Here is a 25,395-nt window from a genome sequence, read left to right as displayed (position 1 = left end):
ACCTTTTTAATCCTAACAGGAGAGTGGACCTCGTTTTTCACAGTGAATAAAGTTACAGGACTCCTCTGTCTCCTTTTTGGACATAAATCTCTGGCGTTTGTGGATTAATTTTCCTGACACTGCCATTCCCACAACCGTGGCAGAGAGACAGAAAGTTGTCGCAGCCGCCTTCCGCGGTGGGGTCAGTGCCATCTTCACATGTGGCTTTCGGACGAAGGAGCTCACGCCCGACTGCTTCTGCCGAGCGTCAGGGCGCACGGCTGCTTCCGCGTCACCCGAGGCGGGCGCGGGGCGAGGCATGGGGCGTGCGCTACGTTGCCGTGGAGACGGTGCCGCAGGGGACGGTGGCGGAAGGAGGCGATCCGGGTGCCGCCGGCGCCCCAGAGAGGTGGCACGGAGGCAGCCGCGCCGGGGCGGGGGGGCCCCCTCGAACCCTGTCCCCCGTTGCCATTCCATATTATAGAAGCGCTTCCGGTGGCGTGGACCACTCTGACATCATCCCCCGCACCCCGGTAACGTTAGCACCGGGAGCGGTGTGTGACGTAAGTCCGTAGGGGAGTGCGGTGAGATATGCTAGTTAAAGCTCCCCGGGTGGACGATGGATACAGAGTGAGCAGGTGCTGTCGTGAGCTGGCTGCTTGTGGGGGCGGACTGTAGGGCCCTGCCCTTCCTTTCGGGGGAGCGGGACGGAGGCAAGGGCTACAGGCGTGGCGACCGCCCCTGCCCATCACAAGGGTACAGGCAGGTGGAGGCGTGAGGCGGCGGATGCGTGCGGGCTGAGGCAGAGGTAGCGGCTGCGGCTCGAGGGTGTTGGAGCAGCCGGGGACCACCTGACACGGAGCTCGCTCGCTCGCTCGCTCGCTCGCTCCTTCATTTCGTCCCACCGCTGGAGCTGAGTCCGCGGCTCCGCCGCAGAGGAGCGCGGGCTGGGCGGCCCCTCCCGCTGGCAGTGAACGACCCACCGCCGCCCAGGACGATGCTTGCCCGCTCGTCGCAGAAGGCGTGACGGCGACGAGCGGGCTCGCCGCGCGCGGGAAGGCGGAGCGGGGCTCCGGATCTCTGCAGCAGAGGGGGAGCACGGCGCCCCGGTGACCGCGGGAGACGCGCGGCCTCCACTCCCCGCCGCACGGCGAGACCGATGACAGCGCCGATGCCGCGGCTCCCTCTCTTCGTGAGAATGTGTTGGTGCCCGCCACGCTGCTGTCGGGGATGCTAGAGGGAGCGGCGGCGTGGAGCCCTGTGCTCACGGCTTGCCCCATCCCGCTCCGCCTCTGAGTCGCACGGAGCCGTCGGCGGCCACTCACCTCCCGGCGAGAAGCGCCGCAGCCGCCGTCAGCCTCTCGAGGAGAAGGCGAGCGTCTCCCCGTCCGTCCGCAGGAGGGGACCGTCTGTCCCCGGAGCTGCCCCTGCCGCCCGAGGGCCGCAGCCTCTGCCTGCGGGGGCCTGGCGAGGCCGACAGCCATGGGAACCCGGCCTGTGGGGGGTGCTCCCTAGCGCGCGGGCGGCCCCGCTCGGCCCGGCAGCTGTGAGCCTGCGGTGCGGCGACCCCAGCCCGGAGGACTGCTGCCGCCACGAGGCGACGGAGCTGCTGTTGCGGCGAAGAGCGATCCGGGGACGTGGCACCGCCAGTGTCCAGCGCTGCCGACCGCCATGGGGTAAGAATGTCGCGGGGACACCGGGGCGGTGCCGAAGTGGGGGTGGAAGCGGATGCCCGCGAGAGTTGTTGCTGTTCAAGCGGGCGCTGCTGAATGTGCATGCAGGCGAGTGGCTTTGTTGGCTGGGGGCATAAGAAGCAGGAATCCTGCTGCGATCGATGACCTGATGAAAGAAAAGTGGGGCGCACCGTGATCTGCAGAGGTTTGTCTCTGCCGTAGCGGCATTGGATCGCTGGAAGGGCCGCCTTGGCTTCCAGATCCCCACCGTGACGACCTTCTCCATGTCTTTTTTTAAGGGTGGTCAGTCCTCAAAACTACTGCTTTAAGCTCAGTGGGATAAGGTAAGACTTAAGAGCAGTGAAGGCTCGTTTTAACTCTTCTGGAGTCTTCAGAGGATATAAAACAAGGTGTGAATTTCCCAATAACATGAAGAAGGATCTAGAGAAATCTGCTTTACAGCAGGTCCCCTAAGTGAATTGAGATATCCATTTTAGGGTTTAAGGAAATTAGAAAGAATAAAATCCTTAATATTAATCTGATCACATCAAATTTAGTAGCTATAAAAGTGATATACATACCTGTAAAAGTTTTCCATGGTTGTATTCATAGTAATTTGTATAGTGAGATGAAAAATTAAACCTTGTGCTTGCCTGATAACCTCTTAATAGAATGGAAACTCATCCATGTTCAAAAGAAACAGAAACCCAGTATGATTTGGCTAACTGCAAGGTGGAGGCAGAATTCTAATGCATTAACAAGATGCTGTTTTTCTAAGACTATGACATAGTTCATAGTATGAAAGTTATAAATCATGTCCTTTGCACTTTGGTCATTCAGGAATTTGAATGTGAAATCGATATTGCAATGTGGAAGTTAAAAGTGTCTCTTTTCTCAAGCTGTTAAGGACACTTGGAATTCTCCAATTTATTAACTTCCTTGCATGCAGGGTGATAACAGCTGACTCCTTGGCTCTGTCCTAGTCATTTGGGCTCACTGTACAAGATGCAGGAAGGAATAACTTCTTAGGATAGCTTTCATTTTCCTGTTGTTTTCCCTTACATTTGGAAAAAAAATCCCTAACAGAATAAACCCAAGCTTGCAGCTGTTTGCATAGTCAAGAAAGTGATAATGTGTTTCAAAAACCTGCCAAAAGGCTAAACGATGTTATAATGGTTTGGGGATATATTCTTTAAACTGCTAAGCAGACACAGAATTATGTAGCTTTTAAAATTCAAATAATAGAAAACGTAATTTATTTAAAATTAGTATTGTGTTTGTAAATATGTCAGTTAAGTGTATTGTATTACAAATACAGAAAACTGTTCAAGAGGAGTAAATTTGTACTTTCCACAGAATTAAATTGAGCACTTCTGAAACAAAAACCTGACTTACAAAAAAAATTCCTTAATTTCTCCATTTTGTAAACTCCAGTACTGCTAGTGTCTTAGCATGGTAGCTTCTTAATGAAGAGTCCCTGTAGAGGGAGTGGAAATAATTCTAAATACTGAAGGACTATAAAAAATATTTGGGGAAAGGATGTAAAGTTGGTGTCATGACTCTTAAGTAGTATCTTGGCATGCTAAGGGTCAAGAAGACTAAATTTGTAAATATTTTGAAGACTCTTTAAACAATATACACTAGGATATTGCAATATAACATTCCTTTCAAGACTGTCTTTTAATAAGGTGGTCAAAACCAGCAATGTAGGTATGTGTTACTGATAAGCTTCTGTTCTCTAAGACTGAGTGAACGCATCCAAGCCAGAGCCAGTGCCAGCTGTGTGGATCTGTGGTTAATTATCAGACATTTGCTAATGTTCAGAGCAGAGATCTTATTTCAGTAATTATTTTGTATTAGTATCTAAATACAATTGCCTGTAGATTTCAGACAATTTCTAGACCAAAACATACAATTTGAGTTATAAAAATAGTCTTCTGATGCTCTCCTAAGGTCTTAAAATTAAGTGCTTTAGAAGCAAGTTGCAAAATTATTGATAATCCATGTACCTGGCCACATGAGGGTCACTGTACTATATTCATTATTTATGGGTACTGCCATCCTACATAAGCTTGTACACTGAGCTTGTAGTACCTGGCTGGTGGAGAGTTTGCCTATTCCAATAATCAGAACACAGAAAACTTGGGGGAAGAAATTGGCTTACCAAACCAGCAGTGGTTTAGTCTTATTTGTATAGTGAAGTGTACACTGTTCTGCCAGTGTAGTTCAGCATGCTCAGGTCATTAAATACCATCAGGTAAGCCAATTATGCACTGCTTATGACGCAAATACCAAGCCATATGTGACTGGTCTCTGAGGCTGTGCTGCTATTAAATTTGTTTTCAGAATCTTGAGAATGGTCTATAGTGTTCAGCAGATAGAAGCCGCTCTTCTTAGTGCTTTATCTCATGTATCTGTGGGTGTCCCTCATATCACAGAAGAAGGCAAACAAATCAAGCCCTGGGTATTATACAGGCCAGGCACTCTAGCATAGGATGCCTACTCTTGATTCTCTACCTGCCAGTCTCTCTTTCTCCCTCTGTCCTAGTTCCTCATCCCTATTGCATAAAACCAAGTTGTTATCAATAGTCATTGTTGAGCAATATACCCATTTTTGTGCAGACCACACTGAATATAGCATTCTTCAATAGGAAAACATTGATTTTTGTGTAAATAAGATGTTCTCAGTATGTTCTGTCATAGTTCATAATGTCTTTTTTTATTGCCAGTATCGAGAAACACAAAATTTGTCAGTATTGCACAATTGATTATCTTTGAGAAGAGGTTTGATTATATTAAAAATCCTTAAGAAATAGATCTTAAGTAAAAATACTTAGTGTTGGTCTCTGTTGCATTTACACAGAGCTGCTGTAGTAGTATTAATGTCATCTACTCCATTCTGCAAAGTAATGGAACCATGTTTGAATACAGTATTAATTTTTCTGGAATAGCATCAGAAATATGCTTCTGGCAACACACTGCATTCTGACACATTTTTTCTGGTGGCAAATAGTGGTGAATGACAGTCATCATTGAAAAATTTTCTAGGGAGATAGTGTTTAAACATGCAATAGATCATGTTGGGTTGCCAGGTACAAGCATATATTGACATTTTTGGTATCTTGTAATGATTTTTTTTCCAGCTACAGATATGAAGTTAGCTAACTTAATCAGTCAGTATCACTGGTTTTGACTAATGGCTTTTACCTGAATAAAGAGGGAAGCACTTGAAATACATAGTTCCTCTCAGGTTTTTCTTCTTCCATATACTTGCAAAGGATTCACAGGCACTGTTTTGTCCAACTTTGTGGTTGCATTCTTTGTTAACATCTTGATCATTAAGTTTTCACTGAGCTTGCCACCAAAAAGTGGGGACAACAGAAGAGGGGGGCTGCTTTTTCCTGTTGTCTGTACTGCAGCACAAACATTCGACTATGCAGTGAGCCACATCAGTACTGTAACCTAGCTGACTGCATGGCTGTACAAATACAGAGTTGGCACAAGGGAAGTGTCATTACAGGTGGGATAGATCTACCTTTTGCTACAATGGCGTCTGTTTATCTTTGCAGAAAGTGTTTTTAAAATAAATAAATAATCCAGTCTCATAGCTATCCTTGTCCAAGTTTGCTGCTCAGTTTTGAAGCTGAAGTCTGGAAAGTTCCTTTTGAGACTGTTAACTAAGTTGAGTCTCAGCTTGTTGAGAAATGGCATTTTTCCCTTTTTCATGGTGTCTCTCATTGTATAAACTATGTCTCTCATAGTATAAACATAGGTAATATTGCCAGAGTTTAGAGTTTGAGTTTTTTAAAATGCTTTTACATGACTTATTCTGTAAAAATATGCTATAGTCTTGAATCCATAGATAATCTCAAAGCTATTCTTGTAACAGGATATGTAATGAGATCTGTGAGTTTTGAAAACTGAAGAATGATCTTTAAATGGTCAATACTACAGTGAAGTGTTGATGAAATAAATAATCTTTGTCACGTGTTCTTGCAATACCTACTTTTTGTGCCTGTTCATTTCCAATAGTCTGCTAGCCTTGGCTTGTCTGTACAAAAAGCTAAAATAATGTACTGTGTGATATTGGAGAAACCAGTGTTTTCTCCAACAAGACTTACTGTGGAGTGTGCTGCCATTTCAGGGCTTCATAGCGTATGAAGTGTTTTTCATGACAACAAAAATAAGCATATGGAATAATGTATGCTATGTGGCTCTGTTGTCAAATAATTGCATACAGTAACTGGGGCCCTAAGCAGCTACTTGGCTAATTGACTTTGAAATTGGGAGACCTGTGCTTTTGTATTAACTGTATTTTTCACGGACTTGTGTGTGACTAAAAGAGTTATCTGGCAATTACACAGGGTCAATTTATCTTATTTTCAGCCTCCAAATACTGTTTTCTTAGTGCTTTTTCAGCATCACAGTATATGTCCCTTCCATGTCAATATTTGTTCTTGTTATTTTACAAAACATAAAAGGATTCCCTGCTTTAGCAAGCCTACTACCCAGACATCCAGAGCTCTCTGCATCTAGACATTGATAGGAATTGAGTTCCTACCAGGAAAGGATTGTCTGTGGTCAGGAATAGGTAGTGTCTTGCTGGTTTGAGGCCTGGTTCTGCAGCATGTCTGATTATGCACAATATTATGACATCCAGGATCTTTGAAGAGTTTTCTGGAAAAAGACACAGGTGCTCAAGCATATGGTTAAGTAATGATCCATTTTTATGAGATTTCTGTGAAAGGTGAGTGCTAAACTCTAGATTCCCTAGTTACCTCACAACTGAATGCAAATGCTATCCATGTCTCTTACAACAGATCTTAATGGGCCATCCAAGATCTGAGATAATTTTTATTGATAATTAGGTATTTGCTGACCTTAATTTTGAGATCCAGCTTTTAAAAAAAGGTCCTCCCATTTTGTGCACGTTAATTATGAATTTTTAAAATCAGGTTGGAACAAAAGCTAGAATATGTCTACTATTGGAATGGATTGAAGGGCATTATAGGGACCTTTTCTATAACATTTGTGACTAACTTATCATTGACAGGATTTGAGAATTAATATAATTCTGGAGCTAAGTTCTTAGACAAAAGAAAATAATCTGCTACTTCCCCAATTTTTTTTACAAAACACTGCCTTTACTTAACACAAAATTAGAGTCCTTTTCTTATGTTTCTCAGTAACATCCTTAAATCCTGTATTTAAAGAATACTGCTGCTCTTGAGTGCTCACGGTAATCTTCAAATCACTTGCACTAACTTAACTATGGCAGATAGGACCCATGTTTAGATCTTGTAAAGATTGCCTTCTGTTTCAGCTTCTTGCTTGTGTTGTTACTCTTGCCACAAACCCATGCCTAAACCACAGAGTAAATTTATTTCCGTTACCTCAATAACCAGGGGATCCCTGAAGCAACACCCAGTCAGAGGCACATAAGTGGAGATGCAGGCACTGTTGAACTCAGTCCATGCTAGAGGATCATTGGCTGCTGTTCACACAAGCTTATCAAGGATTATTCCCAGCTGCAAGGTCACTTGAGTGTATTTACAATCCTCCTTGACAGTCTTCCCCTTTGTCATGGTTTAGGAATCGTATTCTCCAATTTAGTACTCCCACTAAAAAAATCCCCATGCACTGCTCTGTAGGATTTAACTCTGTGGGATTTGGTTATGAGGATAAAATAGAAACAAGAGATCTCTAAAGATGGGTTTTAGAGCATGGGAGTTTATTGTGAAGGAGCATGGGTGTGAGAGGCCTGCTAGGCTGCAAGATGCAGTTCAAAGCAGGCCAGAGAGGCAAGAGAGAGAGGGAGAGAGACAAAAAAGAGAGAGCAAAAAAAAGAGAGATATTTGCCGTTTACAATACAATAAATCATCTTCTGTGTTGAATATTCTAATTCTCTTTAACCAATCTGAGACAAGCTACAAACCCTACAGCATTTACATACAACCTATAAGAATCATCACATTACCATATGGGGTTATATTTTAAACCTTAAAAAACTGCTTTTTTGGAATCTCTACCAGGCAGGCAGGGTCTGCTCTGACCTTTGGACCTGCCTAGGCAGAGGGCATTGTTCTATCAAGAAGGAGGATTACCTTCGGTGGCCATACCATTGTTTCCTAGTTACTCTTCAACTCAAACCTTGTCTTCATCTCAATTTCGTTTATACTTTCTATGTTCTCAGCATCTTTTGCAAGGTAATCATATCTATAAGGCTTTCCTATTTCATCTTCTCCAACACTGCTCCCCTCCCCTCTGCCCCTCCAGTTGGAGGCAAAAAAGGCAAAGATCATGGGTTGAGATAAGAACAATTTACTGGAAACAGCAATGAAATAAGAAAACGAAGAATAACAGCAACAATATTGATAACAAAATTATACAAATGAGAAAGTGATTCACATGCAAAAATGCTCACTGCGGAGCCCGCAACAATAAACGGCTCCCCTCTGACACATTTACTTGACCGGAATGAATCCCTTTTCCCCAGAAGAGAGTCCCTTTCCCCTGCCCTGGCAATGACTTGAGGTGTATAGAATAATCTCCATGTCCTAGCCATGCCCCCTCCTGGCTACTGCAAAAATTAACCCTGTTCTGGCTAGAACCAGGACACCCTTTTAATCCATTTCTCCCAACATGACCTGACTACCACTGGTGGTTATCACTTGAGCAATTACAGGAAATAAAGGTCAGGTTGGTGGGGGGTGGGGGCACAGTGTCACACCAGTTCATTCAGGTACCATGTAAGGAAAATAGTTCCTGTTCATAAAAAGAGGCCATACTGAAATAACTAACTAGGTCTTAAAAAGCATTGTTTCCTGGCTTTTGATTAGATGTTTCCTAACTGTAGTGATATGTATTTATTGCTTGAATATTTGTATTGATCTATGAAATATAGGCCTTTAATGTAGGCAATTCCAATTTTGTGTGAAATAAGAAAATTCCAGTTTTATCTGTCACACAGGCACTTGAGCCAACACTTATACACAAAATTTAAGGTGTGCATTTTGTTGCTTAGTTTTCAAAATGCCAGGCAGTTTCCTGAGATCTGATGATGTCCTGTAATTACACTCAGAATCACAGAATCAGGTTGGAAAAGACCTCAGAGATCATCATGTCCAACCTATGATGGAACACCACCATTTCAACTAGACCATGGCACTAAGTGTCACGTCCAGTCTTTTTTCCACCATCTCCTTGGGCAGTCCATTCTAATGTTTAACAACTCTTTCTGTGAAGAAATTCCTCCTAATGTCCAACCCAAACCTGCCCTGGTTCAGCTTGAGGCTATGACCCTTGTCCTGTCATTAGTTGCCTGGGAGAAGAGGCCAGCCCACTGTCTTGGATTGATGATATGATAATCCTTTATCCCCTATCGTTGGCTTATATGCCCAAGAAAGAAAAAAAATGTGTAAAAATGTGTGGTCCTGTCTCTTTAACTGCACCCAGCCGCAGAGAGAAACGCGGGTTGTTTTGAAAACATTTTTCTCCAAGCCTTGCTCCGGGGGAGGATTCGTCGCCCGGCAGAGACTGCGTGCTGGACGGGGGTCGGAGTGAGCTCTGTTCCCGTTTTTTCCATTCTTCTTCTTTTTTTCCTCGTTTGGACCCCTTCTCTTCGATCTGTTTTGCCACCCGGAGACCCAGGAGGGCCAGAGGACAGCAGAGCTCTCCGGGGAGCTCCACCCGGCCCCGGGTGGGGGGCGAGGAGGAGAGGGACTGCGTCTGAGAAAAGGACTTTTTAATCCGGTTGAATAACTGCCTTTCACCTTGTTTTTCCCCTTCCCCTGTGCCTTGTAGGGCACTCTGCGTGGTTTTGTTAAATAAATAGTTTTTTCTTCACTTCCATCTAAGAGGTTCTGTTGTGGGTGGGGGAGGGGGTGTCGGGGCCCTTCGCTCTCGGAGGAGAGAGAGTCTTATCATTAACCCGGGACATATTTGGCGCCCAACTTACGGGGCCTTGATTACTTGTTCTACACCTTTTGTGGGGTTAGAGAAAGTGAAGAAAAAACCCTAATAATTGCATTCTGGTTTTAAACGCTTGGTATTGAATTACAGCCATCAGTAGTCACTATGCTGTTTGATGGGAGGTTGTTTGATGTAATACTGTCTGTTTGGCACATAGGTTTGTTTCCCTACCAACAGGTAGGGGCAATCCTGTCCCTAATGTATAATTTCCACCAATCAGGGACACGACTCCGGCTTGTTATAGTAATGTGTGTGATACTGACGATCTGTAAGAAGGTATGGGAAACAGTTAAAGATGTACATGCTCTGTTAGTTTCCTCCTCTAGTTTTAGTAAACTGTTTTGGAGTTTTGTTAGTAATATTACCCAACCTGTTAGAGAAGTAGAGGGTGAAGCTTCCTGGCTCCTCACCCATCTCTTTCCCTTTAAATCTGGTATATCAGCTTTTGAGAATATTCAGTTTCCCCTGGATGTTAAAGAGACCATTAACTTGGTAGTACAGGTGCTTTACCTAGGAGTTTCCATGTATATGATGTTCAGTGTTACCAGAATGAGGGCTGAGAAGTCCAGAGGGGCTGAGCAGGAGCAGGCACCTAATCCAGATGTGAGGAAATTTGAATGGTGTGGAGTATGGGAGGACATAGGTAAAACTTTAAAGAAATTCTCTGATCCAATAGACTGGGAATTTCCCCCTGGACAAATCCCGAGACCAGCTGAGGTGGGGAAGTATCTGAAAGAGAAGTGCAGAGACAACTGCAGTGCAATATGTTGGGCCCTGGCATATGCTTATCGTACACTGTCAGATATTATAGAACAGGAAGTAAGGGAGCCTAAGCCAATGGCAGTTGCTCCTATTACAAGGAGCAGGAAAGCCCAATTTAAGACTGATCGCCCAGATGACAGTGGGGAGGGACCCTCAAGGCCAGCAACTGAGTCAGAGGTCATTGTTGAATCCATGAATGTGAGAGACCTTCACAGCCTAAGAAAAGATAATGTCCAACGAGATGATGAATCTGTGATTAGTTGGTTAGTCCGTCTTTGGGATGCTGCAGGCGATGTTACACTTCTAGATGCTACTGAGGCAAGGCATTTAGGGACTGTGTCACGTGACCCAGATATCAACCAAACTATACGAGATGGGCCTGACTGCAGCAGCCTCTGGAGACGAGCTATCAGAGCTGCGAGAGAAAGATACCTACATCCCGACGATCTCTATTCGCAACAAACCCAGTGGAGAACCATAGAACAAGGGATTCAACGCTTGAGAGAAATGGCAGTGGTAGAAATTGTCTTCCCAGAGGACATAGCAAACCCAGATCTGATTATAGACCCAGATAGGATAGAATGTACACCTGTGATGTGGCGGAAACTCCTAAAGCTTGGGCCATCAGGGTATGCTTCTGCTTTAGCCATTATGAAGCAAGATGACGGGCATGAGACTGTGCGTGATATGACAAGGAAACTCCGTGCGTATGCAGATGTCGTGCATAGCCCAATGAATGCAAGAATCTCAGCTGTGGAAACAAATCTGCAGAAACTAGAAAATAAGATAGAGAAGAATCATGAGAAACTCAGTAAAGAGATTAAAGACAGCCTTCTCCAAATCTCAGCAGTACAGACCAGAGGTTCTGCTACCCCACGCAGACGCTCCTCAGCTATGAGTACTGGATATATCCCTCGACATGAGTTGTGGTATTTCCTGTGTGACAGTGGAGAAAACATGAACAGGTGGGATGGACAACCCACTGCTGTCCTGGCACGACGAGTGCGTGAATTGAAGGAGGGCAAGACTCAGAGAAGGAACTCCACCAGAAGGGAAGTAGCTCTACTCAATATGTCAGATTCCGTTGAAGGAACCTCTAACACAAATACCCACCATGGTTAGAGGGGCCCTGCCTCTAGCCAGGTAGAGGCCAGGGAAAACCGAATGTTTTGGACAGTGTGGATTCGGTGGCCTGGCACATCAGAGCCACAAGAATACGAGGCTTTAGTTGACACTGGTGCACAATGCACGATAATCCCATCGCGACATGTGGGGACAGAACCTATTTCTATTTCCGGCGTTACAGGAGGATCACAAGACTTGACCCTCGTGAAAGCTGAGGTGAGCCTGACTGGAAGAGAGTGGAAAGAACAGTCCATTGTGACTGGCCCAGAGGCTCCATGTATTTTGGGTATAGACTTCCTCCGAAATGGATATTTCAAAGACCCAAAGGGACTCAAGTGGGCATTTGGGATAGCTGCTGTGGAGACAGAGGGCATAAAACAATTGAACACCTTGCCTGGACTGTCAGAGAACCCATCTGCAGTAGGACTCCTGAAAGGAGAAGAGCAACAAGTACCAATTGCAACCTCGATTGTGCACCGCCGACAGTACCGGACAACTCGTGATGCCGTGATTCCCATTCACAAACTAATCCGTGAGCTGGAGAGCCAAGGGGTGGTCAGCAGGACCCATTCATCCTTTAACAGCCCCATCTGGCCTGTGCGAAAATCTGAAGGAGAATGGAGATTGACAGTGGACTATCGTGCCTTGAATGAGGTGACTCCACCTCTGAGTGCCGCTGTGCCAGACATGCTGGAGCTCCAGTATGAGCTAGAGTCCAAGGCAGCAAAGTGGTATGCTACTATTGACATTGCAAATGCATTTTTCTCTATTCCTCTGGCAGCAGAGTGCAGACCTCAGTTTGCTTTCACCTGGAGGGGCGTGCAGTACACCTGGAACCGATTGCCCCAGGGGTGGAAACACAGTCCCACCATTTGTCATGGACTGATCCAGGCTGCACTGGAAAAGGGTGGGGCTCCAGAACAGTTGCAATACATTGATGACATCATTGTGTGGGGAGACACAGCAGAAGAAGTATTTGAGAAAGGAAAGGAAGTAATCCAGATTCTCCTGGAAGCCGGTTTCGCTATAAAAAAGAGCAAAGTCAAAGGGCCTGCCAAAGAGATCCAGTTCCTAGGAGTGAAGTGGCAAGATGGACAGCGTCAGATTCCTACTGAGGTTATCAATAAAATCATCACAATGTCCCCCCCAACCAACAAGAAGGAGACGCAAGCTTTCCTAGGTGCCATAGGCTTTTGGAGAATGCACATCCCTGAGTACAGCCAGATCGTGAGTCCTCTCTACCTCATAACCCGCAAGAAGAACGATTTCCACTGGGGCCCGGAACAGCAGCAAGCCTTCACCCAGATCAAGCAGGAGATTGCTCATGCAGTAGCCCTTGGCCCAGTCAGGACAGGGCCAGAAGTAAAGAATGTGCTTTACTCTGCAGCTGGGAGCCATGGCCTGTCCTGGAGCCTTTGGCAGAAGGTGCCTGGTGAGACCCGAGGTCGACCACTGGGATTTTGGAGCCGAAGTTACAGAGGGTCTGAAGCCAACTACACCCCAACAGAGAAAGAAATCCTAGCAGCATATGAAGGAGTCCAAGCTGCCTCAGAGGTAATTGGCACAGAAGCACAACTCCTCCTGGCACCTCGACTACCGGTGCTGGGGTGGATGTTTAAAGCAGAGGTTCCCTCTACTCATCATGCCACCAATGGCACATGGAGCAAATGGATTGCCCTTATCACACAGCGCGCCCGTATGGGAAATCTGAATCGCCCTGGGATTTTGGAAATAATTACAAATTGGCCTGAAGGTGAAAATTTTAGTCTGGCTGAGGAAGAGGAGCTGGAACAGGTGACCCGTGCAGAGGAAGCCCCACCATACAACCAACTGCCAGCAGATGAAACACGCTACGCTCTTTTCACTGATGGTTCCTGTCGTCTTGTAGGGACAAAACGAAAATGGAAAGCAGCTGTGTGGAACCCCACACGACGGGTTGCAGAAGCTAGGGAAGAAGAGGGGGGATCGAGCCAATTCGCTGAGCTCAAAGCCGTTCAGTTAGCCCTGGACATTGCTGAAAGAGAGAAATGGCCAAAGCTCTACCTTTATACTGATTCATGGATGGTAGCCAATGCTCTGTGGGGTTGGCTGGAAAAGTGGAAGAAGGCTGGTTGGCAGCGTAGGGGAAAACCAATTTGGGCAGCTGAAGAGTGGAAAGACATCGCTAGTCGGGCAGAGAGACTACCTGTGAAGGTCCGCCATGTAGACGCCCATGTCCCCAAGAGTCGAGCTAATGAGGAACACCGAAACAACGAACAGGTAGATCAGGCTGCAAAGATAAAGGTGTCCCAGGTAGACTTGGATTGGCAGCATAAAGGAGATTTATTCCTAGCTCGATGGGCCCATGATGCCTCAGGCCATCAGGGCAGAGATGCCACCTATAAGTGGGCACGAGCCCGAGGGGTGGATCTAACCATGGACTGCATCTCTCAAGTTATCCATGACTGTGAAACATGTGCTGCCATCAAGCAAGCCAAGCGGGTGAAACCCCTGTGGTATGGTGGAAGGTGGTCACAATATAAGTATGGAGAGGCCTGGCAGATTGATTACATCACACTGCCTCAAACCCGCCATGGCAAGCGCTATGTGCTCACAATGGTAGAAGCCACCACTGGGTGGCTGGAAAACTACCCTGTGCCTCATGCCACTGCTCGTAACACCATCCTGGGCCTTGAGAACCAAGTCCTGTGGAGGCATGGTACCCCTGAGAGAATTGAGTCAGATAACGGAACTCATTTTAAAAATAGCCTCATAAACAACTGGGCTAGAGACCATGGCATTGAGTGGGTGTACCACATTCCCTATCATGCACCAGCCGCTGGCAAAGTGGAACGGTATAATGGATTGTTAAAAACCACCCTAAAGGCATTGGGTGGGGGAACTTATAAGAATTGGGAGCGACATTTAGCAGAGGCCACCTGGTTAGTCAATACCCGAGGCTCCATCAACCGAGCAGGTCCTGCCCAATCCGAGCTTCTACATACAGTGGATGGAGATAAGGTCCCAGCAGTACATGCCAGAGGCTTGTTAGGGAAAACTGTCTGGATTGATTCTGCCTCACATAAAGACAAACCCATCCGTGGGGTTGTCTTTGCCCAGGGACCAGGGTGTACTTGGTGGATAATGCAGGAAGATGGAAAAACACAATGTGTCCCTCAGGGAAATTTAATTTTGGGTGAAGGCCACATGTAAGGTTGGGATGGCAACATACCACCGTTCACCGTTCGTGACATTATTTGTACATAGTTATGTGTATATATGTATATATGTATATATGTATATATGTATATATGTATGTGTGTATGTATGTATATAGGTGTATATATATATGTGTGTGTTTGAAGTTGGAAGATGTTAAGGTGGGCCTTAAGCCAACGCTATGGAATAAGGGGTGGAATGTCTTGGATTGATGATATGATAATCCTTTATCCCCTATCGTTGGCTTATATGCCTAAGAAAGAAAAAAAATGTGTAAAAATGTGTGGTCCTGTCTCTTTAACTGCACCCAGCCGCAGAGAGAAACGCGGGTTGTTTTGAAAACATTTTTCTCCAAGCCTTGCTCCGGGGGAGGATTCGTCGCCCGGCAGAGACTGCGTGCTGGACGGGGGTCGGAGTGAGCTCTGTTCCCGTTTTTTCCATTCTTCTTCTTTTTCCTCGTTTGGACCCCTTCTCTTCGATCTGCTTTGCCACCCGGAGACCCAGGAGGGCCAGAGGACAGCAGAGCTCTCAGGGAGCTCCACCCGGCCCCGGGTGGGGGGCGAGGAGGAGAGGGACTGCGTCTGAGAAAAGGACTTTTTAATCAGGTTGAATAACTGCCTTTCACCTTGTTTTTCCCCTTCCCCTGTGCCTTGTAGGGCACTCTGCGTGGTTTTGTTAAATAAATAGTTTTTTCTTCACTTCCATCTAAGAGGTTCTGTTGTGGGTGGGGGAGGGGGTGTCGGGGCCCTTCGCTCTCGGAGGAGAGAGTCTTATCATTAACCCGGGACACCCACCTTGCTACAAACACCTTTCAGGGAGTTCTAGAGAGCAATAAGGTCCCCCACGAGCCTCTTTTTTTTCCAGGCTAAACACCTCCAGCTCCCTCACCCCCTCCTCATGTGACTTCCTCTCTAGACCTTTCACCAGCTTTGTTGCCCTTCTCTGGACTCGCTCCAGCACCTCAGTGCTCTTTGTGGATTGAGGGGCCCAGAACTAGACACAGGACTCAAGGTACGGCCACACCAGTGCCCAGTACAGAGGGACAATCACTTCCCTAGTCCTGCTGGCCACATTATTCCTGATACAGGCCATGATGCCATTGGCCTTCTTGCCCACATGGGCATGCTGCTGGCTCATGTTCAGTGGGCTGTTGACCAGCACCCCCAGGTCCTTTTCCGCTGGGCTACTGATGTAGCAGGGTCCGAGAGGGCGGCAGGAGCCGGCTGCCCCCCCCCGGACCGGGTCCCTGGTCCTCATAATTCCACCGGATCAGGAGCGGGTGGCCCCCGGGGTCCCGCGGCATGGCAGGGGTCTCCCAACCACAGAAATTCTAACAGGAAATGTAGTAAGGCAAAGAAATGAACCTGGACTCCATCTCTGTTCTGGCAGGGAGGTTTATTTGGGGTAACGGGGAGAGGGGTTGCAGGGGAGGAGAAGGGGGAAGGAAAGGCAGGGACAGGGTAGGGGCTGCCAGCTCAGAGAGAAGACCTCTCCCAGACCCAGGCGCTGGCTTTTAAGGGGAAAGGAAGGGGGTGGGGGCTGGCTCTTTAAGAGCCAGTCCCAGGAGAAGGAAGGGAAGATTGGCAAAAGGGTGCACACCAATAGGTTTTCAGGTACAGCATGATGCATATTTTAAAATGAACCAATAGTATACAGAGCAGGGAAACAAAGAGAGCACATGGAATCCTAAAACCCCACATTGCTACAGGCTACATTCCAGCCGCTCTGCCTCCAGCCTGTAGTGCTCCAGGGGGTTGTTGCCAAAGTGTAGGACCCTGCACTTGGTCTTGTTGAACACTGTTGGTCTCAGCCCATCGATCCAGCCTGTCCAGAATGCAGTGAGTGATCTGACAATCAAACTGCTCCAGAGGCATGTCAGGGACAGGATTTGGGTGTCCAGCCTTAAGAGGAATCTCAGAACTTGTTTGGCATACATGTGGTGTAAACAATCAAGGAAATGGAGATCTGTCACTTCCAGTTATAGCTCAGTATAGAGGCAACCACTGCTTCTGAAATTCAATAATGTTTACTAGGCTGTAAATTATCAAAAGGAAGGAATTTGCTGGTATGGTAATATCATACTCAAAGTGAATTAAAGAGGCTTTATAATTCCTGCAGTGCTCAGTGGGATGTTTCAAATTGATTTGTTGCTTATGAATACAAAATTATTTTGTTTACCTTTCTAGGAATCTAATTCAGTTCTTTGCTACAAACGAAATAATTAAATTCTCGTCTTGTGATGTGGACTAATGATTCTGTTTGAAACTTAGCATGCAGCTAGCTGTAGCAGTCTTGAAGTGATTGAGGTTTGTCTAAAAATCAGTTGATGGCAATAGTGATAAAATGCATGTTTATTCAGTGTGGTTCATTCCACTCACTCCATAAATAAGTTCTGATACTTCAACTGGTGCTGGTGAAGGCATGACTTCAGCTTTGTGCTGTCTGCAGTCAAAGTGCAAGTTGTGCTAATCATTTATTTAAAAGTGTTTATTTTTAAAGGTGAAGCGTAAAAGCTCTCAAAACTGACTGCTAACTGACAACTTCTTAATGTTGAATAAGGAGTTTGTGGCTTTTAAACTGGAAATTAAAGGAATGACAAAAGCACCAGGCCCACTAAAATAAGAAGCATTTTCATGTGTAGGAGGCATGTCAAAATTAGTAACTTGGATATGCAGAAAAAGATGAGGTGAACTTGGTTGACGGAGTGAAAAGTAGTAAAAGTAAGAGGGTGTGATCATTTCTGTATGAAGACCTGAAAGGAAGCAAATGGAAGTTTAAGCCAATAAAGAAGGTAATGAGAGCAAGTTAGTAAGAAGCATTACAAGGAGAGTTTGCTAAAGGTTGTGGTGCCAAGGGAGGAAACCAAATTTTGCTACAGAAATATCTGAGACAAATCTCAAGTGTTGTATAACAAACAAGGAAGATGCATATTCCTTGAGGTTTTTTTCTGTTGTGAACAAGTTGTTGAGAGAGCTAGTCTTTAGAATAGCAAAATTATGACTAGTATTAGTTGAGTGTTATCTTTCAAAGATGATCTGAAAAACATCAGTTAAACTTCATCTAAAAATACTATTTTAAAAATATTATCACTGTTTACCATATAATTGTTGATTTATCTCACTGGAAACACTTCATCATTGATTCTATGATTTTGTCTGCCTTCTATTACTTTTTAGGTTCCAAAATCCTCATCTGTCGCTATTGTCAAATGCCTCAGCTTTGTCTCTGTTGCCATATACCTGTGAAATACAGCACTAGTCCTAGTGCCAACCCTCAGATCTTGGTTCCTTCTTGCTGTGCAGCGACACTTGTTGATGCTGCTGAAGGATTTAATTACAGCAACTAAATTGATCTAACCAAACTTTAGAACAGAAGATGTTGGTTTTTGGACAGTCTTATGCTTTCATGTCAGGACAGAGCAGGGATTTTCTCTGTCAATTGTTGGAACATGCTACTGTGGGTGGTACTTCTACCACCATTGTCTTATGACCCTTGTATCCCACCAAATAGTGTGATTAGCATTAGAGAGTCTTCACGTGTTTGCAAGGTACTATTTCTCACCATCTATGCCTCAGCAACAGCACCTAAGTAGCCCCATCCAATTTGACTTAATTCTCACCTTGTTCAGTCTCAGTCAGCATCTGTTGGTCTAATTAGTCATTTGCCAGCAACAACAACGGCCCTTCTCACAGTCTGAAAATTGTTTTGCAAAGGAAACTACTGAACTTTATATCTCAGAGTCCATGAACTAATTTGAGGATGTCTGTGAAACATGACAAGGAAAATGTGGGAATAAGCTTGCATTCTGGAGATTGCAAATCATAGATTGAAAATCATGTCCTGTTGGAGCTTTCCTCCTCATCCGAGCCTCTGGAAAGGAGATGGCTGCTGGGCTCCTTCTTCCCCACCCCTGCTTTCCCCATCCCCCTCCTCTCTTTCCCCACCTCTCATTCCCCTGAAGTGCCTTTACCTTCTTGGGAGCCCCAGAAAATAGTGCTAAACTACAAGCTGTTTTGTGCAGTCAAGAGACAGACTTCTAGCTGAGGTTCAGTATGGCAAGAACAAGGGACTGTTGACATACTACTTAGATGACAAAGATGAAATGCTTGAGCTACAGGTGTCATTATGACTCACATCTAAATTGAATTTTATTGCAGAATCCTGTGCACTCTGTCATGTTCTTTCTCTGAAGAATGTGCATATATTTTATGTTTCAGTTTTTCCTTTTTCTGATTTGTGAGAAAGCAAAATGTGAGTTTTTGCTGTTGAGCATATCTAGTAAGACCCATCTGATTCAGTACTTGTCATGCAGTTGTGGCAGGACATCCCCCTCCCCTCTCTACCACATATGGCTGATGCACAGTTAACCCAGGCTGGGTCAAAAGGCCCAGCAAGGGGTCATCTCTTGGCACCTGAGAGTCTGAGCCCTAGCCAGGAATTGACACCTTGGTATGGAGAACAGATGTGGGATAAGCATTAGTGACCAAAAGACATGGCTTTTACACTATAAAAGACACAGAAATTATCACAGAGGCAGAAGTCTCCTACACACACCCTGGAAAAATGCAGGACTTCTCCCCGGAGTTTGGACGCAGATTCCGTGGTTACTTTCTTGGGAATTGAGGGAAAGGATGCCGATGTGTGTGCTCCACCAGAAATTGGACTGGTAAGATATACATTGGGTCCTAAGTTGTATCATTTCTTTGCTAGCTGTAATAATAGGTACCTCTATCACGCGCTGCATTTTATCTATTAGTAGTTTCTTTTGTTTTATTCCTGTGTAGTATATAGCTTGTTCCAAAGTCCTATGTCTGTTATTTTTGTGTCTAATAAAGGATAATTCATGTTATATTAGATCTAATTGGCCTTATTAAAGAACTTGCAAATGAGACTGGGTCTTGGGGTGCTGGCCACCCCAATAAGCTACTGCCTACTGCCAAAGGCCTGGGCAAAAGGCAGAGACTTATTATAAGCTTCTGTCTATTTGTAACAGCAGTGAAGTTAACACTGACCTACTGTACTGGTTTTGCATGGCCTGGTTTTGGTAGTGGGAGGGCTATAGAGGTGGCTTCTGTGAGAAGCTGCTAGAAGCTTCTTCCATGTCCAGCAGAGCCAATCCCTGGTAGTTCCAAAGATAGATGTGCTGCTGGCCAAGGCTGGGCCAATTAGAAATGGTAGCAACACCTCTGTGATAACATATTTAAGAAGAAAGAAAAACAAAAAGTGGTTGCATGTTGTAATTGCAGCCAGAGAAGAGCTGGAGTGAGAACATGTAAGAAGAACAACTATGCAGACAGCAAGTTCAGTGAAAAAGGAGGGGGATGAGGTGGTCCAGGCACCAGAGCCGAGATTCCTCTGCAGCTCTTGGTGAAAACCATGGTGAAGCAGGCTGTCCCCCTGCAGCCCATGGAGATCTACAAGGATGTAGTGATCCACCCACAGCCCATGGTGGAGTCCACACTGGAGCAGGTGGATGCCTGAGAGGAGATTGTGGCCCTGTGGGAGGCCTGTGGAGAGAGGGGCCCTGCTCCCATGCTGGAGCAACCTGTCCTTGGAGGACTGCACCCTGTGGACGAGTGACCTATGCTGCAGCAGTTTTGGGAGGACTGTTGCCTGTGGAATGGACTCGCTTTGCAGCAGTTCGCAGAGAGCTGTTGCTGGTGAGATGGACTCACGCTGGAGAAGTTCGTGGAGAACTGTCTCCTGTGGGAGGGACCCCATGGTGCAGCAGGAGAAGGACTCCTCCCTGAGCAGTGGGAGAAACAACGGGTGATGAACTGACCATAACCCACATTCCCTGTCTTCTTACACTGCTGGGGTAGGAGGTAGACCTGGGAAGGAGGGAGGGGTGGGGGAAAGGTGTTTTTAAGGGTCTTATCTTACTTCTCATTACCCTGCTCTGATTTTGTTAGTAGTAAATTCACTTCATATCTCTAAGTTTAGCCTGTTTTGCCTGTGATGGTATTTGATGAGTGATCTTTCCCAGTCCTTATCTCAACCCACAAACCCTTAGTTAAATTTTCTCTCCTCTGTCCAGCTGCAGAGGGGAGTGAGTGGCTTTGGTGGTTGCTTGGCATCCAAAATAATTTGTTCCATCAGTCTTGTGAATTTTAAGATAACATGTTAAAGCCTTCCCTACCTGATGTTAGGCATCTGAAGAGAGGATAAGACACAAGACAATTCTTGTTGTCTGAGCACTTTTGCATCTTCTGTGCCTGGTGATGTATGTGGTGAGTGCCAAAGAGGGCTGCAAGAAGGGGGTTCTTAATATAAGACATTGAGGGCAGAACCTGTTGTTCTGGTGTGCTCAAAGTATGCTAACTGAATTAGTGAACAACTTTATTTTTAATTTTGTGTGTCCTTTTTGCTGTTTGAAGAAATCTGAAAAAAATAGGTCAGTCTTGTCTGTGTAGCATGTTTAACACTTCATGTGTAGTATCTTAGAGGTGTATTTATATGTACGTGTATATGTATATATGTAAAAACACTAATCAAAGCATGTCAAAATTAATGTGACCTTAAGGTCATGGAGGCAAGCATGACAAAGAAGAGTATCAGAGACAAATATTTAGAGGACAGCTTTGTAGGGGACCCTTGTTCCTGCTGTTTTGTAGGGTTTCACTGTCAGTGAGATGCCTGAACAGAAGTGCTGGTGAAATAGATTGGAAAGGTGCATTTTCTTAGAGAGAGGGTGCCAAGGAGGAGTTGGTCAGGTCAAATGAATGACTTGCAATGAAGAAGGTAGGTCTGAGAGAAAGATTAAAGCAAGTTGTGTTGGTTTTGCTTGGACCAGTTTTTGGTAGTGGGGGGGCCACAAAGATGGCTCCTGTGAGAAGCTTCTGGATGCTTCCACTATGTCCAGCAGAGCCAATCCCTGATGGCTCGGAAGATGATGGACATGCTGCTGAGCAAGCCTGGGCCAATTGGAGAGGTTGGTTACGTCTCTATGATGACATATTTAAGAAGAAACCAAAACTAAGAGTGCACGCAGTTCTTTCTAGCCAGAGAAGGAGGAGGAGAGAACATGTGAGGGAAAAAGCATGGAGACACCAAGGTCAGTGGAGAAGGAGGGGGAGGAGGTGGTCCTAGCACTGGAGCTGAGATTCCTCTGCCGGCCATGGGGAAGACCATGGTGGAGCAGGCTGTCTCCCTGCAGCCCATGGGGTGCACGGGGGATGCAGAGATCCACTCGCAGCCTGTGGAGGAGGTGTCCATGCCGGAGCGGGTGGATGCATAGAGGAGGCTGTGATCCAGTGGGAGACCCCATGGAGAGAGAGGCCTTGCTCCCAAGATGGAACAGCCTGGCCTTGGAGGTCTGCACCCCATGGACAAGAGACCCACGCCACGGCAGTTTCAGGAGGACTGTCTGCCAGTGGGAGGAGCTCATGTTGCAGCAGCATGCGTGTGTACTGTCTGCTCGTGAGATGGACCCATGCTGCAGGAGTTCGCAGAGAACTGTGTCCTGTGGGTGGGACCCCATGGCAATGCAGGGGAAGGACTCCTCTCCCTAAGCAGTGGAAGGAGATTCTGGTGATGGACTGACCAAACCCCCACACCCTGCTGTCTTGTGTGGGAGACAGGAGCCTTATGAGGTTCTGCAGTTTGCCAGGCTTCTGGCAACAGGCAGTAATTTCTATCAGGGTAGCTAGCACCCCAAGACGGTCTCATTTGCAAGGTTCTTTGATATTTGGCCGATTAGTCTAATATGATGTAAAATACCATTTATTAGACACAGAAAATAACAAACATACAAACATAGAACAGATTGACATACATACAACACACAATAAATGCATAATTGCAAAACTATAATAGCTAAAATGCAACTATGGGGTAAATGCTTGCTTGAACTATAAAAATAGTTAAAATGCAAGTAAAGAAAGGTACCTATAAGATACCCAGAATAATACAATTTAGGAAACCAATGATCTTACCAAAATCCAATTTTGGTGCTGGGATACATTAGAATCCGCTCTCAATCTTGCAAGAAGTTACCACAGAGCTGCGTCCAGACTCTGGGGAGAAGTTTTCCTCACGCTCCAGTATCCATGTAGAAAAGCTTCTACCTTTTCTGAAAATTCGTCAGTCTTTTATAAGAAAATAGTGTGGCTTTGTGGTCACTAAAAATTATTGCTGTTTATTTTTTACATTCTCTCTTCATTCCACAATATGAGTTACGGGGTAGTGGTTTTAGACTTTCGGGCACCAACAGATAACCCTGGCTGGGCTGTTAACCTAACTGAGTCATCCATCTGTTGCAACCAAGCAGAGAGAGAGAGAAGGGGGGGGAAATGTCCTGCCATTCCTGCCCCCCCTGCACTGTTGGTGGGAAGGAGAGAGGGGGTGGGGGGAAGAATGGTGTCTTTAAGGGTTTATTTTGCTTCTCATTATCCTCCTCTGACCCTGTTAGTAATAAATTTCACCTTGCAACTAAGTTGAGCCTGTTTTCCCCTTGAAGCATTTTTTTCCCAGTTCCTTATCTCAACTCATGAACCCTGTGTGTGTTAACTTTTTTCTCTCCTCTGCCCACCTGTGGCAGTGCGAGTGAGCAGAGGAGAGTGAGTGAGCAGATGTCATAGATGTCTGGCTGTCTTGCATGGGAGAGAGGAGTTTTATGTGTTTGTGCAGTTTGACAGACTTTAAGATAGCTAGTTCCCCAAGACTTAGTCCCGTTCGCAAGATTCTTTGATATCTGGCCGATTTGTCTAAAAATACCATTTATTTGACACAGAACATAACAAACATACATAGAACAGATTGACACACATAGACACACAATGAATACATAATTGCAACACTATGGTAGCTAAAAATGCAATTATGGGGTAAAACCTTGCTTGAACTATAAAAATAGCTAAAAATGCAAGAAATGCTTGCTTGAACTATAATGCAAGTTAAGAGATGCTTGCTTGAGCTAGCTGAAATGCAAGTTAAGAAAGGTACCTATAAGTTAGCCGGAATAATACAATGTAGGAAACTCAGTGATCTTACCAAACTCAATTTGGAGCTGGAATACATTAAGACTTCCTCACTCAATCCCAGGGAAGTAACCACAGGGCTGCGTCCAGACCCTGGGGAGAAGGCTTTTTCACGTTCCAATGTCCATGTAGAAAGCTTCTACTTTTGCTGAGTTTTTCGTGGTGTTTTATAGGGAAAAGAGTGTGTATTTGCGGTCACTTGAAAATTCTTCACATTCTCTCAGTGTCTCACTCTGAGTTCCAGATGCCAGCATTGATAGTCTGGATTAAGCTATTGACTTAATCTGAGCCATCGATCTCGGCCAGCAATCAGGGAGAGAGAGAAGGGGGGGGTGTTTGTCCTGCCACACTGGCATTTTGCCAGGGTCAAACCACGACACAAGGTTACTTGGATCCTAGTCTAAGACTCCCTTCATTCTTGGGTGCCTGGAGGTGCCAACACTAGCAGTGTCCTCTCCTGCCACCACCACTATCCTGACAATAAAGTCTTGTTTGGCTTTTCTTGTTCTCTGTGGAGAGTCAGAACCTGGGCACTGATTTGTCCTGTGCTTTGCAACTCTGACAGCTTCTGTGTTGTTAATGTTACCAAAATTGATAGAATAAACTCCTTAACACCAATGTAGCATTAAGAAGCAGGCATTCTTGATTCAGCGCTGGATGAATGAGGGGATATTTCCTCCTATCATGCATATCAAGTACAGAAAAGTTCCTGTTTATATACTATATTTTACATAAATATTTATTGGTTTTCCCAGAAAAACATATGATAATTTCTCTGAATACATGAACATATTTTCCCTCCCATTGGCACATGCTTCCTCCTATCCCAGGGGTCCCTCTGGTGGTCCTTGGTGGTTACTAACCTCAAAGTTCTATGAACTGTGTTACTTCTCAAATACGGAGCTGAGTTGACATAACTGGTTTGGTTCCCTCTCTGGAACATCTTATGTATGGGCTTCCTGAACATTTAGGTGAGATTAGCATCTATACAGCGGTTAATTTCCCCCCTGAATGGACTACTTTATAGGATTGCATGTTCATCCACACCAGTGAATGTGCCAAAAAACATTAGCAGAAGGAATCTGATTTAAAACATCTTTTCTGACCTGCATTTTTTCTGCTTTCCTGACTTGCCTCCCATGTCATACAGAAACTTTTACTTATTGATAAAAACAATCATAAGTAGACAGTTTTTCTACTAATGAAAGTTCATAATTTCTGACTTCCATGTAAATTTTTTTTTTTACAGCCTAGGGTTTTAAGGTATGCAAATGCAGTGCAACTGTTCCCTCTCCTGCCTGAATATTTCAACTAATATTTCAACTTCAAATTTCAACTAGTTTTTATAGGGACATGACATTTGTGGTGGAATGACCTTGGCTAGATGCCAGGTGCTCACAAAGCTGTTCTATCACTCCTCTCCTAAACTGGACAAGGTAGAGAAAATATGATGAAAGGCTTGAGGGTCGAGATAAGGACAAGGAGATCATTCATCAATTACTGTTACGGGCAAAACAGACTCAACTTGGGGAAATTAATTGAATTTATTGCCAATCAAATCAGAGTAGGAAAATGAGAAAAAACCCCAAATCTTAAAACACCTTCCCCTCACCCCTCCCTTCTTCCCAGGGTCAACTTCACTACAGGATTCTTTACCTCCTCTTCCCCTGAGTGGTACAGGGGCATAGGGAATAGGGGTTGTGGTCAGT

General features: G+C 45.3%; 1 protein-coding gene across 2 annotated transcripts in view; it reads left to right on the top strand.

The window, feature by feature from the left end:
* Positions 1-1,051: 1,051 nt before the first annotated feature.
* The window catches only part of LOC146425317 (homer protein homolog 1-like), a 327,102-nt gene continuing 302,758 nt past the window's right edge, over positions 1,052-25,395 (top strand). Inside the window, exon 1 of one of the 2 annotated variants that reach the window (XM_085041671.1) lies at positions 1,052-1,655. In XM_085041671.1, the coding sequence (XP_084897797.1) occupies positions 1,651-1,655 (5 nt within the window). In that variant the 5' untranslated portion in view covers positions 1,052-1,650. The other variant, XM_085041672.1, reaches the window with a different exon arrangement.

Source organism: Lichenostomus cassidix, chromosome W (assembly GCF_008360975.1).
Source record: "Lichenostomus cassidix isolate B80296 chromosome W, HeHo_3.0, whole genome shotgun sequence".
In the NCBI taxonomy this organism is placed as follows: Eukaryota; Metazoa; Chordata; class Aves; order Passeriformes; family Meliphagidae; genus Lichenostomus; species Lichenostomus cassidix.
This window is presented reverse-complemented; position numbering and strand designations above follow the sequence as displayed.